At 38.1% G+C, this 14,236-nt stretch overlaps 2 protein-coding genes across 7 annotated transcripts in view; one reads left to right on the top strand and one right to left on the bottom strand.

Moving 5' to 3' along the window:
* Positions 1-3,188: 3,188 nt before the first annotated feature.
* LOC128031751 (insulinoma-associated protein 2) lies at positions 3,189-5,325 on the top strand. Its single transcript, XM_052620139.1, has one exon. The coding sequence runs from the start codon at positions 3,529-3,531 to the stop codon at positions 5,071-5,073; it is 1,545 nt and encodes a 514-aa protein (XP_052476099.1). The 5' UTR covers positions 3,189-3,528; the 3' UTR covers positions 5,074-5,325.
* A 2,646-nt stretch (positions 5,326-7,971) lies between these two features.
* LOC128031747 (ral GTPase-activating protein subunit alpha-1) overlaps positions 7,972-14,236 on the bottom strand; it is a 62,117-nt gene continuing 55,852 nt past the window's right edge. For 5 of the 6 annotated variants that reach the window (XM_052620124.1, XM_052620125.1, XM_052620122.1 and 2 more), the window contains 2 exons: positions 12,335-12,459; positions 7,972-9,864 (listed from right to left, as the gene is read on the bottom strand). In XM_052620124.1, coding sequence (XP_052476084.1) covers positions 9,719-9,864; positions 12,335-12,459 — 271 coding nt within the window. In that variant the 3' untranslated portion in view covers positions 7,972-9,718. Of the gene's footprint in view, positions 9,865-11,350; positions 11,382-12,334; positions 12,460-14,236 lie in introns of all 6 variants that reach the window. The other variant, XM_052620128.1, reaches the window with a different exon arrangement.

The following is a 14,236-nucleotide window of genomic DNA, read 5'->3' on the forward strand; positions in this document are numbered from 1 at the left end:
CGCTGAAGGTTTAGACGTGAAGTGAAGGATGTGTGACCCACCCTCTCCAAACACCACTGGAATTTCCATTCTCATCCAGACTCCACTAGTGTCATTTCTAATAGTCATTAGAGATAAAGGCCACTTTTCAATATGAAAATAGGGTAAATCACTAATCTTTTACCTTCAGGCTTCCCCCATCTTTCCATCAACAGACGTGTTGTTCCTAGAGGTGTGGATGGGGATTCTGCAGTGACATTTTTAAACAAGTCATCACAATTTTCCCAGTTTCAAGCAGTGGACATTTTACACAGAGGGGAATCCTGAAGCTCGGTCCATAAATCACATTGGTTAAGTAATATGAATGGAATGTGATTCCACACCAATCTCACCTGAAAGGGTGTAGTCTACAGGTTATGTAATGGTTATGAGTAGTTTAACCTTTAAGCAGGGGATTGTATTGATTTTAAAGCGCCAGTGCATTCCCTGCATACTTAAAGGGATAGTTCACCCAAAAATGAAAATTATGTCATTAATTACTCATCTTCATGTTGTTCCAAACCCGTAAGTCCTCCGTTCACCTTTGGGACACAAATTAAGATATTTTTGATGCATCCCGAGAGCTCTCATAGACTGCAAAGGGACTACAACGAACAAGGTCCAGTAATGTAGCAAGGAGATTGATAAAATAATATAGGGGCCATCAGGGGTTCAACCGTAATTTTAAAAAGCTATGAGAATATTTTTATGATACGTTTGGGATACATTGTTTCTGTTTAAATCAAAGGGTAAACAGCGTATCTGAATGGCACAGCTGATCAAAAATATCTTAATTTGTCTCTGGAGATGAATGGAGGTCTTGTGGGTTTGGAACGACACAAGGTTGAGTAATTAATGACAGAATTTACATTTTTGGGTGAACTATCCCTTTAACTTGGAGGTTTCTCTCAACTTCATATGCAAAGTTGCCCAGACAATGCATATGCATACAGTGTGGTATTTCCCGTTTTGTCTAAAGAGACAATTCAGTTCTAAAAACAATTAAATGACAAGCATTTTTTGCAATTTTATATTATTTTTTATATTTTTATATAAACAATGTGTTGTAGGCACAACAGAGATGTGAGAACTCAATCTCATGGATTTTTAAATTAATAAATTAATAAACTAATGACGCAAAAAATAAAATAAAATAAATATCTACTATATATATATATATATATATATATATATATATATATAGTAGCATAAAGTATTTTTGGCACACACGTCTGCCAATGTAACAGTCCCAGATGGAATCTGTGAATATTTTACACAAACAAGCGCAGATGTTTCTGCTCCCTACCGCCCTCTAATGGATGCATGTATTCCTTTGCTACACTTATACGGACAACACAGTGACCACGCATATTTTTAGTGTCTTCAGAGTTATTTACATTTACTGGTTGACTGATTGTCTGTCTGTCTGTCTATCTATCAAATACTTCTATTGCACAGTGTGTTAAACATCTAGAAAATGGCTTTATTGTTTATATAAAAATTGCAAAGGAAGAAAGTGAAAGCGAAATAAAAGGTCTTGCTATCAAATAACAATAGAACATTTCAAAAGTGCAATTATTCGAATATTCCACAAGATGGCAACAGACTGTAATAAAGAGCAGATCCACAGATCCGCAAGTTAAACCTGAGTGAAACACAGCCAATATATAGACACCATCTTTGAACCGAACGATATATATATATATATATATATATATATATATATATATATATATATATATATATATATATATATATATATATATATACATTAACAGTAATGCTAATTATATATTTTAATAAAAATCTAACTTAAGAATCTAAATATTAATGCAAAAGTTTCAGGTTTTTAAAGGCACATATCCTAAATAAGTGACAGTCCAAATTGTAGCCTACGAGACGTCTTGGTTTGTGATAAAGTTATTAATACTTTCACGTGAAACCAGGTGTGTACAATTATTATTTATTTTAAAGAAATGCATTAATAGAGTGGATCATTATTGTTATAAAACTGCTTATAATGGGTAAAAGTAGCAAAAATGTTACACCGATAATAAAAATAATAATAAAAGGCTAATAATAATTATGATGATTTAAACATACTGAAATATTTGTATTTATTTTCGTTTATAGTGTTTCAGTTTATTTAATATCCATGTGATAATTTTGAGCTAATGGACCAAAACTGTGTTAGTGATAAATACAAAACGAGTCCTAATTAAAGCTGATTAAACATGAATTATTCGACAGTCTGTCTGTGTAAAGCTGCCAGAGTCTGATACTGGAGCTGATCGTCTCCTGCAGAGCGAAATCCAGAGCCAACCTGCAAGAAAACGCCAAGAAATGCTTCATCATTCCACACAAATCAATCAATCAATCAATCAATCAATCTATCTATCTATTATCTATCTATCTATCTATCTATCTATCTATCTATCTATCTATCTATCTATCTATCACGCTCATTTGCCGTCCATGGTGAGTGTCATGGGAGGAGAATCGCTGCTCGACACAGTGGGAAGGTAACATACTTGTGGCTTCAGCATCCGTCCGCTCCCTGCTCCACAGAATAAAGAGATGCGTCTGTTATCAGCGATCACAGCTTCAGGTTATCAGCAGCTGACTGACCTCACGTGAGAAAACCAGCGGCGCATATTCCCATCGCTCACTGCACTCGTGCTCGGCCACTAATTAAATATAGCCTATTAGTATTGTAGCCTGTACTGTTGTTTTAGTAAACGCAGTAATTTTGATAGAGCGTTCCTGCACATTATCAATATTATTATAATTGTATTTATAAAATAAAATAAAACCGACAAAGTTAAAGGTAATATTATTTGCCGAGCTACACAGTTTGGAACATTATACATTGAATCAAAATAAAATTGAATAAAAATCTTAATAACAATTATTTGTTTTCAATAACATTTTAATCAATATAATTAATTATTTTATATATAAATATCTACAAATAAACAGTAATAAATAAATACAAATTACACATTTAATTATATATATATATATATATATATATATATATATATATATATATATATATATATGGGTGACGGGGAAGAATATTTCAAATTGATTTAATTCATAATTTAAGTATATAAATAATAAATTATTCCCTTTAAATATAAGTTTAAATGTTTATGTTTTTATTACTCTATATATTTCGGTGGACTGATCTCACATTACTGAACCGGAAACTGGAAAACATGGGAAGGTTAAAGAGCCCATCGATCCCTTGAGACCTTTGAGATAACCGTCTGCTGCCCATTAGAAATGAATCTGTAACTGGATCAGCTCATTAATGCTCGTCCCGCCCCTCCTTGTTTGAATGTCAGCACTGATTGGGCACAACTGCAGTACTAACAGTGAGCACGCACAGAACCTGAAGGCGACCGAAAGGATAAAACGCGCACGGGACGCATCAAGTCGACAGTATCCAGCCCACATCCTCTCCTTAGTGGTTTCACCTGGACTTTGGGTGAATCTGACAAGAAGATGCCACGAGGATTTTTAGTGAAACGGAGTAAACGTGCCTCATCTGCATCCTACAAAGTGCGTGCTCAAGAAGAAAAAGAGCCGCGCAAAGAGGACCTGTCTTCCCAAACTTCAAATGCAAGTGTGCCGGACGTGCTGGAACCTATTACAGAATCATGGACAAGTGTCATTAGCTCTAAACATGAGCAGAAACATCTTCAGGAGGACTCTGGAGGGCTTGTTGGAGAGAGCGATTACGCACAGAGCTACTTCAGTCATCCAGAGCAGAGCGCGTCATCTCCGCGCAACAGCACAGACTCCTACAGCCCAATCAAACCCATCAGCACGGAGCTTTTGGACAGGTGTCTGAGCTCACCAGCCATGGCAGAATCATTTCCCTTGGTCACCCCAGTGTCTTCAATCGAGCGTCTGCTAATGAACCACTCTGACATGAAGTTTGGCACACCAGTGCCCTCATCGGTGCCCCCCTACCCTCCCTTTCATCAATGCGTAAAACGCGCGTTCATGGACTCAGAGCGCAAGAGCAAACCACCAAAAAAGCCTAAAGTCATCAGAAAGCTCAATTTTGAAGACGAAGTCACCACATCACCAGTCCTCGGGCTTAAAATAAAAAAAGAAAGTCCTGAGTCAAAACTAGAACCACAAAGTGGTAGAAAAAAACCTCTCGGTGAGTTCATCTGCCAGCTTTGTAAGGAAGAATACACTGATCCGTTTTCTCTAGCCCAGCACAAGTGCTCCAGGATCGTCCGGGTTGAGTACCGCTGTCCGGAGTGCGACAAAGTTTTTAGCTGTCCTGCCAACCTCGCGTCCCATCGCAGATGGCACAAACCTCGCAGCCTGAGCACCGGAGACGCGAAGAAGTCTCCGCTGGAGGCGCGTAACCACGAGAAGACCTCAGTGGAGGGGAAAGAGAACGCCAGCAAGTTGAGAGTGAACAATCAGCACCAACTGAGTCCGGACAGCTCCCAACAGCACAGATCAGCACCGGACAGCAACATGATGCACATGGGATCCCAAGACCCTCCTCTGGACCAGAGGTACCCGTCCTCGGAGAAATGCTTTGAGATTCATATCGGCTCCGCGGACAGCTCGAGGTTGTTCGATCACTACCCCGAGGAGCCCGACAGGTCCAGCACCCCCTACCTGCCCTCGTCCATTCCAGAAGAAGTGTTTGAGTGTCACTACTGCAGCAAGAAGTTCCGCAGGCAAGCCTACCTGAGGAAACACCTGGCCGCGCACGAGACGATCAAAACAGCCTCATACGGTCACATTGAAAGCGGACAGATCACTTTCCAGTGTCACCTGTGCGGAGCGCACTTCCCCTCCGCGGAGATCAGGGAAAAACACCGACTCTGGCACGCGGTCAGAGATGACTTACTCCTCAGACCTGACCTGAGTCCTGGAGAACAGCAGATATTCTCATGCAAACACTGTCCCTCCACCTTCTTCAGTTCTCCGGGTTTGACCAGACACATCAACAAGACTCATCCCACAGAGCACAGACAGGTGACGCTCTTACAGATGGCCGTCAGGCCGGGATGCTGATCTCATAAACACTTCAGACTACGCCTAACGGCTTGTTGTTGATATTATCACTAATAATACGTCCAGTGACTTTATGTGGGAATATCGAATTTACAGGTTTTCTTTGCTGAAAACAGGATAGTTTATGTATCCTTTGATAATCTTGGATATCACTTTATAACTTCCACTAGCAGGTTATTAACATACATTATATACAGGGTTCCCAAACTTTTGAGAATGCATTTTCTAGTTTATATATATATATATATATATATATATATATATATATATACAGTATTGTTCAAAATAATAGCAGTACAATGTGACTAACCAGAATAATCAAGGTTTTTAGTATATTTTTTATTGCTACGTGGCAAACAAGTTACCAGTAGGTTCAGTAGATTGTCAGAAAACAAACAAGACCCAGCATTCATGATATGCACGCTATCAAGGCTGTGCAATTGGGCAATTAGTTGAAAGGGGTGTGTTCAAAAAAATAGCAGTGTCTACCTTTGACTGTACAAACTCAAAACTATTTTGTACAAACATTTTTTTTTTTCTGGGATTTAGCAATCCTGTGAATCACTAAACTAATATTTAGTTGTATGACCACAGTTTTTTAAAACTGCTTGACATCTGTGTGGCATGGAGTCAACCAACTTGTGGCACCTCTCAGCTGTTATTCCACTCCATGATTCTTTAACAACATTCCACAATTCATTCACATTTCTTGGTTTTGCTTCAGAAACAGCATTTTTGATATCACCCCACAAGTTCTCAATTGGATTAAGGTCTGGAGATTGGGCTGGCCACTCCATAACATTAATTTTGTTGGTTTGGAACCAAGACTTTGCCCGTTTACTAGTGTGTTTTGGGTCATTGTCTTGTTGAAACAACCATTTCAAGGGCATGTCCTCTTCAGCATAGGGCAACATGACCTCTTCAAGTATTTTAACATATGCAAACTGATCCATGATCCCTGGTATGCGATAAATAGGCCCAACACCATAGTAGGAGAAACATGCCCATATCATGATGCTTGCACCTCCATGCTTCACTGTCTTCACTGTGTACTGTGGCTTGAATTCAGAGTTTGGGGGTCGTCTCACAAACTGCCTGTGGCCCTTGGACCCAAAAAGAACAATTTTACTCTCATCAGTCCACAAAATGTTCCTCCATTTCTCTTTAGGCCAGTTGATGTGTTCTTTGGCAAATTGTAACCTCTTCTGCACATGCCTTTTTTTTAACGGAGGGACTTTGCGGGGGATTCTTGAAAATAGATTAGCTTCACACAGACGTCTTCTAACTGTCACAGTACTTACAGGTAACTCCAGACTGTCTTTGATCATCCTGGAGGTGATCATTGGCTGAGCCTTTGCCATTCTGGTTATTCTTCTATCCATTTTGATGGTTGTCTTCCGTTTTCTTCCACGTCTCTCTGGTTTTGCTCTCCATTTTAAGGCATTGGAGATCATTTTAGCTGAACAGCCTATCATTTTTTGCACCTCTTTATAGGTTTTCCCCTCTCTAATCAACTTTTTAATCAAAGTACGCTGTTCTTCTGAACAATGTCTTGAACGACCCATTTTCCTCAGCTTTCAAATGCATGTTCAACAAGTGTTGGCTTCATCCTTAAATAGGGGCCACCTGATTCACACCTGTTTCTTCACAAAATTGATGACCTCAGTGATTGAATGCCACACTGCTATTTTTTTGAACACACCCCTTTCAACTAATTCAACTAATTGCCCAATTGCACAGCCTTAAGAGCGTGCATATCATGAATGCTGGGTCTCATTTGTTTTCTGAGAATCTACTGAACCTACTGGTAACTTGTTTGCCACGTAGCAATAAAAAAATATACGAAAAACCTTGATTATTCTGGTTAGTCACATTGTACTGCTATTATTTTGAACAATACTGTATATATATATATATAGTCAATTAAATATATAAAGAGCTTAGAATACCAAAAATATAAACAAAAACTATAGACATTTATAGTTACAAAAAAAAAAAAAAAAAAACCCATCAATTTAATGTTTTAGAATGGAGAATATCAAGAAATATAAATGTTAACTACTGAAATCTCTTTGGCTTTCATTATTGAAAAATTTATTAAAATTATGTTTTCCATTACATTTTCCAGGCTTTTCCAGATATTTCCATGACCATGTGAACCCTGTATATAATACTTCGCTCATATAAATTCAGATTTGATTATTATAAGCACTTTCAGGTTTGATTCACATCTATTTGAAACTCATTACTGCTAATATTATTAAAAGTTATAAAGTGTTACCCATTAAAGGTTTTTAATGTTACTGGTTTAATTTAATTTGTGAAACTGTTTAAAGCGGGAAAACAAAAGATCTATCAGGCTTGAGACTCTAGGCTCTCAGCAGGATTTTGATTAATATATGTCTTTATAATACGGGAAAAGGCAGTTCATATATTTTATGTATCATTGTAAAAATAGCTCCCATGGAAAGTTTATTAGTCTGAATCGTTTTAGAAGGTGCTTTGATTTCTAGATCATGAATGAAGGTACTGTACATTCCATTATATTTTAATTGACAACTGTAGCTGCAAAAAATTTATTTATATCATAACAACCGCCAGGAAATGCCATAGCATACATCAAGACTATTAGAGGCCCACATGTAATAATAAACTACAAGTGTCATATTTCTTTCTATTTTCATATGTAGCCATTTTCAGCTGTAATGGGGGAAATTAAAAGGTCAATAAACTGAACGGTCTTTGAATACCCTTTCAAATGTAGCTTATTTATCATTTGCAAAAATTTACAGGAGAAGCTGCTTAAAACTAGAAACAAATAAATAAATAAAAAAGAAAAATCAGTGCATTTAAAATATAAATGGTTAAACATTTGATGCACCCAATAACTGCACAGGATTTTCTATGTTGTAAGAATATTTTTATTCTTAATTGTAGTTGCACATCCACTCTCCTTCAACATCCGATACAAATGTACAGAGTTACTAGCATGTGACAATATTGTGGATCTGTGCGTGTGCAGCTGTTTTATCAACACATGCAGTTAGTCCTGGAATCATGCAGCATTTGATCAGTAGTAACATACACAAAATCTACCCATGAGGATGTTTATTTCCTCTTGAAATTACGTACAGGTCTCAGTTGCTTGTGTGCAGGCCTTTAATATACACTTTATAATTTCAATCCAGAAGGGTGCTGCATGATTTCAACTCCACAAGTATTTTTTTTTTTTTCTGATAAATTCAAATTAAAAAGAAAATAATAAAATCTGACCCCATGAAGTCTCGCATAGCTTTCAAGAAAATATACAAACTTGATTTTATCTTAAACATGGCAACAGTAATAACTTGCATCCGTCATCTACAGGGTCAGATACCCTTATATCCCTTAAACGGTCAAAATTAAACGGAAAAGTGCAGACCAAAGCTAGTGTCGAAGACTTTTTTTTTTGTACACTTCCACATCTACATGTTTAGAAAGAAAAAAACAAAAACAGGACATGATTACATTAAAGGCTGTCCAGTTGTCTGAAAACATGCCATGTGCACTGTTGAACTAGCTTAAAAAGTCCTGAAGTGGGTAGTTCAGTTAAATTTGGCAACATCGCCGTCTCCCTGCAAGACCTGTTAATGTGGCAACTCATTCACACTTTCCTTAAAAATCCCATCTAAGACGAGGTGAATCAAAAAGAGCATTGCAGTCAAATGATTTATTCTGTAAATGAGCTGATAAACCTGCATGGGCTCGTCTCTAAGGCTGCTGTGCAATGAAACGAAAATAACAAGACAGAGTCCAGCAAAAATCTAGCCATACAGACAGACATTCAAGCTGAAGACTTGTTCTTTGACTTGTTCTAAGTGGCCATTTCACTTTGTTTTTTTGGTTGATTTAAATATTGGTAAATATGTACACAGATCAGATACTGTTCATACACTATACACATACATTAAATATGTATATATTTTATATTTATAGATATATACACACACACACACACACACACATACAAATAACCGTTACAAATGACAAAGGGGCGGTTCAGTATAACATCAACATAAAAAAAATCTGTAACATTCTAACGAAGCGAAAACTGAATTTACAAATTGCAATAAACCGTCATCCATAAAGAAAACCAGCAAATAAACAAACAAATGTGAGTGTCAATGTTATATAAAACATGTTCCACATTAGAAGCGAAAACAAACTGAAATGTGAAACGCAAATCTGCTCCACAACATGTTTTTGGACACTTCTTTCGCCATCAATTACCGCGTCTTCTGTACAAATCTAAAAAGTTGTGGTTGATACGATGGCAATCAAAAAGAAACATTATCGTATGATGATTTTTTTTTTAATGATCACTGGCACTCTTGAGTATTGGGCAGCTACAGTGGCACCAGCTACGACAACAGTAAAGGAAGTTATTTAAGGTAAAACGCAACACAATATCCATCAGCGATTGAAAAAAAAAAAAAAAGAAACATTTCAGTCGTTGTTGATCACTCTGGCTCTGAATGGGGGGAGTCAGACAGCATTGGGGGTGTGGCTACCGCAGGCGAGAGGGTGTGGTTTGTCTCTGACAGTGCAGTGGGCGGAGTTCTGGCGTGAGCGCGAATGGAGTGAAGTGTGTGTTTGCTCACTCAGGTCAAGTCTTGTTGGCAGAGCCCGAGGAACGGCGAAGCTTCATGGACATCCGGCTCTTGCTAGCACGAGGTGATATTGGCGAGGCTAAGTCGCTCCCGTCTACCTGCATTGCTGGACTTTCTGCCAGCTGACTCTCGAGGCATGAGCCTGTCAGGGAGGGATGGGTAGAGGAAGAAGAAAAGAGAGATCAGAACCTCACGATGCTAGATCATACACACACACTTAACACCACACTGAAATGTGGCATCTCATTAAGGGGGTTACATTTAGCTTGGGTTTGTGAATTCAAATATGAAATACATTGACAGGGGAAATAAATTTGACTTCTTTGTGAACTCAAATCAGACTTATTGTGAATTTCACTCAGACTGGAATGGGAAAAACCTCTCAGATAAATTGTACATAAAGGCCACAAGTAACCAATAGAGAGCAAAATAAGTGTGAAAACCCCTTCCTGAGGGGCGTGAGAGGTTAATGCACCAGTGCATCATGGGTGAAGTTCACAGAGCGGATCACAGGGGATGCTGAGACTAATCAACGCTGAGACTTGACACCTCGTACCTCGATGAGACCAACAGTGGTGCAGTTACGTTGTCGCAACACAAACTACATTGTAAAAGAGGAATGGGGTACAAAAAAGAAGGTACTTTGCCATTTTCAGTTCCAGCATACCATTCACAGCTAGCGTGAAAGACCTTCCGTTTCAAGCCTTTTCCCTTTAGCTTGATGAGCCCAATGTTTTCTAGTTGAGGTTTGGGAAGGAGCAGAAAAATCACAGCATTTCTCTCTTGGGGTGTGAGGATGGACAGAAGTGGCAGATAGAAAGGACGTCAAGAGAGAGGGGCGGGAAAGACGCAAAGTGATGGGCATAGATGTGGTATGTAAGAGAAAGAATACAAAAAAAGGCAGGAGGAAGAAAAAGAAAAGAAGAGATACAAGATAAAGGTGTAAGCAAGCTGAGAGGGAAAATTGTAGCAGCTGCACATGAAATACAAGACCACATCTCTCCACATGCTCATGAAGGTTTATTATTCATACACGCACTCATTCATCCACTCAACTTACACATACACAACACAAAAAGATTGTGATTCAGTGATTCAATACATTCTGCAATTTGCACTTTTTCCATTCTGTAATCAATTGTTATAATGTTGTGATTCAAGCAAGAGATGGTTGAAGAACTCTTTATTGAGAATCTTATGGAACAGGAAGAATACTTCCGCAAAAAAAGGTTGCCATTAAGCTGTATTATCCATATGAGAGCTGTACTGTACCATTCTGGAGCTTCCATTCAACAATTACACAAACAGACAGACATTATGTGTGATATAAAGAATAGAAGATGAGGTGAGTGAAGTGGTGAGATCATGCTGGACACAGACGTCTGAAAGAGGTGACGAGTATAAATGTTGGTCAGTGTTAGGGACTTGATGTGAACATGCCATGCAATTTATGTTGCAGACTTCCCACTGGACAAAATACAGAGAACATGGAAAAAGAAGGGAACATGTTTCAGTCTAGAAAGGAATCAAACAAACAAGAACAAAACAAGCTCATAACTTCGTTACAAGCCGAACAAACGCAAAGACAATCAGGCAGCCTCAGTGTACGGCATCTTCAGAAATCTTACCTTTAGATATACACAAGTGATAGATTATGATCTGAAGGGGAAACATAAAATAAACAAAATAAAATATAAAAAAAAAAATCAAATGGGAATGAAAAAAAATTAAATAAAAATGAACATTTGGGTTTAGAAGTTATCAGGCACCCAACACAAAAGCCAGAATAGTCCAAAATAAAAAATAATTTGTGTACAGTTATGCATGTGTCCTCAAATGAAAGGCTTGGATAATGACTTATTTGTGGAGGAAAAGATCAATGAATTCTTCTCATTCATCTGCAATTCTCAGGAAATGTCTTCCTCAAAAAGGGCATAACATTATTTCTGGACTGCCTTTGTTTCAAGTTCAGCTGCCATGTTCATTTTAAGTTTAGCATTCCTTGTAGCTCATATATATGCCAAGGCCATGGGTTTGATTCCCAGAAAGAGCTTCTTGAAAAACATATTCAAACGTTTGAGCTCAGTGAGATTTTGTTTTGAAAGAAATGCACTTTTATTCAGCAGGGATGCATTTAATTGATCAAAAGTGACAGTAAAGACATTTAAAAACCAAACAAATGCTGTTTTTATCAGTATTTTTGAATCAAAATCAATTATGGTTTTTGCTAAATTATTAAGCAGCACAACTGTTTTTAACATTGATAACCCCCAGTTGGTGTTTGAAATTTAATAATATTTCACAATATTACGGTTTTACTGCATTTTTGATCAAATAAATGCTTGGTGAGCATAAGAGACTTCTTTCAAAGGCATAAAAACATCTTAATGACCCCAAACTTTTGAATGGTAGTGTTTATGAATATCGAATGCAGTGTTGCTTTGGATAAAAGCATCTGCCAAATGCATGAAAATGTACATGAAAAATAAAAAAGGGTGAGGTGATTGGATAGAAAGTGTGCATGTGATTCATCAAGCCTGGAACTGAGGTGAATCGTGAGTAGTGTAAAATGACAGATTCATTAAGAATCGATTCATTTAGTCAATGCCCACCTGCTTCGGAGGGAAGATGGTGGAAAGGTGCAGGGCAGAAAACACGAGCTGCATAGTCCTCAAATGTTGTCGGTTCCAAGTGGTGCTGGACTATCGTCTCCAGATACCTTGCTCTCTCTTCGTAGCTGATAAACATACGAGTTAAAGTCATACAATATTGGTGCATCAATATCATAAGCGACAGAAACACATCAACAGGGGTCAAACAGTTAGCCAGGATGCCATGGGTTAATAATTCTCCCATCATACTGTAAACTGTATTACAAAGCTGTCATTGCTTTACGTATGGTGACACTGGGTATCAATGGACATCTTACTGTCTGTGTTATTCAGTTAAGAAAAATGATGGTATTGAGTAAATGGAAGGGATTGGATTATGTCGCTGTGTATGGGTTTAAAAACGGAGGGATTCTGTAAATGGGGACGATTTGATTAAGTAGACCGGTGGCATATGGTCTTTGCTGCATTCATAACTCAGTAAGCCAAGAGCACACTGTTCGGAGAACGTCGGATGCTGTGTCACTGGAGAAACTTTATGGAGTAACGGCGAGAAACGGAGTGATTGCGAGACGAAAAAAAAAAAAAACGGAGGTCCTGCTGGGACGAGGCAGGGGGAAGTTATTCTCGGCTCTTGTTCTTTGAGCACTTCTGGCGGTTAAGATGAAGACGTAGGAAGTGTCTCCTCTAGGAGATAGTTTACAACACTCACGCAGATCTGTCGTTTGCCTTTTCCTGTCTCCAGCAGACCCGTTTCCTCCCCACGGGTCCCACAGTTTGAGAGCGAACCCTACGTTGAGTGGGTGAGAGGTTCCCACAGAGGAGAAGAGAAAGCAGCTAGAGAAAGTGTTTTCGGGAGCGATGTAATTAGACACATGCTGTACTACAACCATACGCAGAACATGACTGAGCTGGCGACAGCTATGACAGCCGTGTTAACAGCTCATATGGTCTTACTGACAGAAACATTCAGCCACGACTGCTAACAAATGAATTCAAAGCTTCTGAATGTAGACATCAGCTGTAGCCTCCCTGTTCTGCACTTCCAAATGATTAAAACTAAGAGCGCCACTTCCTCATGAACCATCAACCACAGTTAATTTCCCTAGACACAGACTCGTTTATATTTCGTTTAAAACTTGCCAGCCAAAACACATACACAAAATCCTATTTTTAAAAGAAATTACTTTTATTAAAGCTGCAGTAGGGTACTTTTGACGCTCTAGCGGTTAATAAACAGAACTGCTTGCGTCTTGCGAAAGAACATCGTAGCCGGAACTACTTCTCTCTGTTTATGTCTATGAAGAATCACAAAGGTACTGGGTTACTCCGCCGCAGTACCCCCGAAGCAATCTAAAATAGTCAGAATATAAACACTTATTATAGGTGCACCCTAGTGATTCAGGACAAGCTAAAAACACAGTTTGGAAAATGGATTCATGGTGTACTCGCTTATTATGTTCATTTTTCTACATTTTGAACACAAACAAAGTTACGGACCGCAGCTCTGATTGGTTGTTTCTTGCTGGGAGCGGTCTGTAACTGCAAATAGCAATAGGACCACTGGGAGGAGCCAGAGGGGCTTGATTTTTTCACAGATTATCTGTCTCATATTCTACTGTCAGGACATAATGACAGGTTTAACAAATATGTAAAAAATATTTTTTTACAAAAGTTCCCTACTGCAGCTTTAAGTGAAGAAGCATTAATCAAATGTGAGAGTAAAGACATTTATAATGTTACAAAAGATTTCAGTTTCAAATAACATCAGATTTATTTGAACTTTCTATTCATAAAAGAATCCTGAAAAGACGTTTTACCATACTTTTTTAAAATTGATAAGAATTGTTCCTGAGCACCAAATCAGTATATTAAAATAATTAATGTGACACTGAGGACTGGAGT

Source organism: Carassius gibelio, chromosome A17 (genome assembly GCF_023724105.1).
Source record: "Carassius gibelio isolate Cgi1373 ecotype wild population from Czech Republic chromosome A17, carGib1.2-hapl.c, whole genome shotgun sequence".
Lineage (NCBI taxonomy): Eukaryota > Metazoa > Chordata > Actinopteri > Cypriniformes > Cyprinidae > Carassius > Carassius gibelio.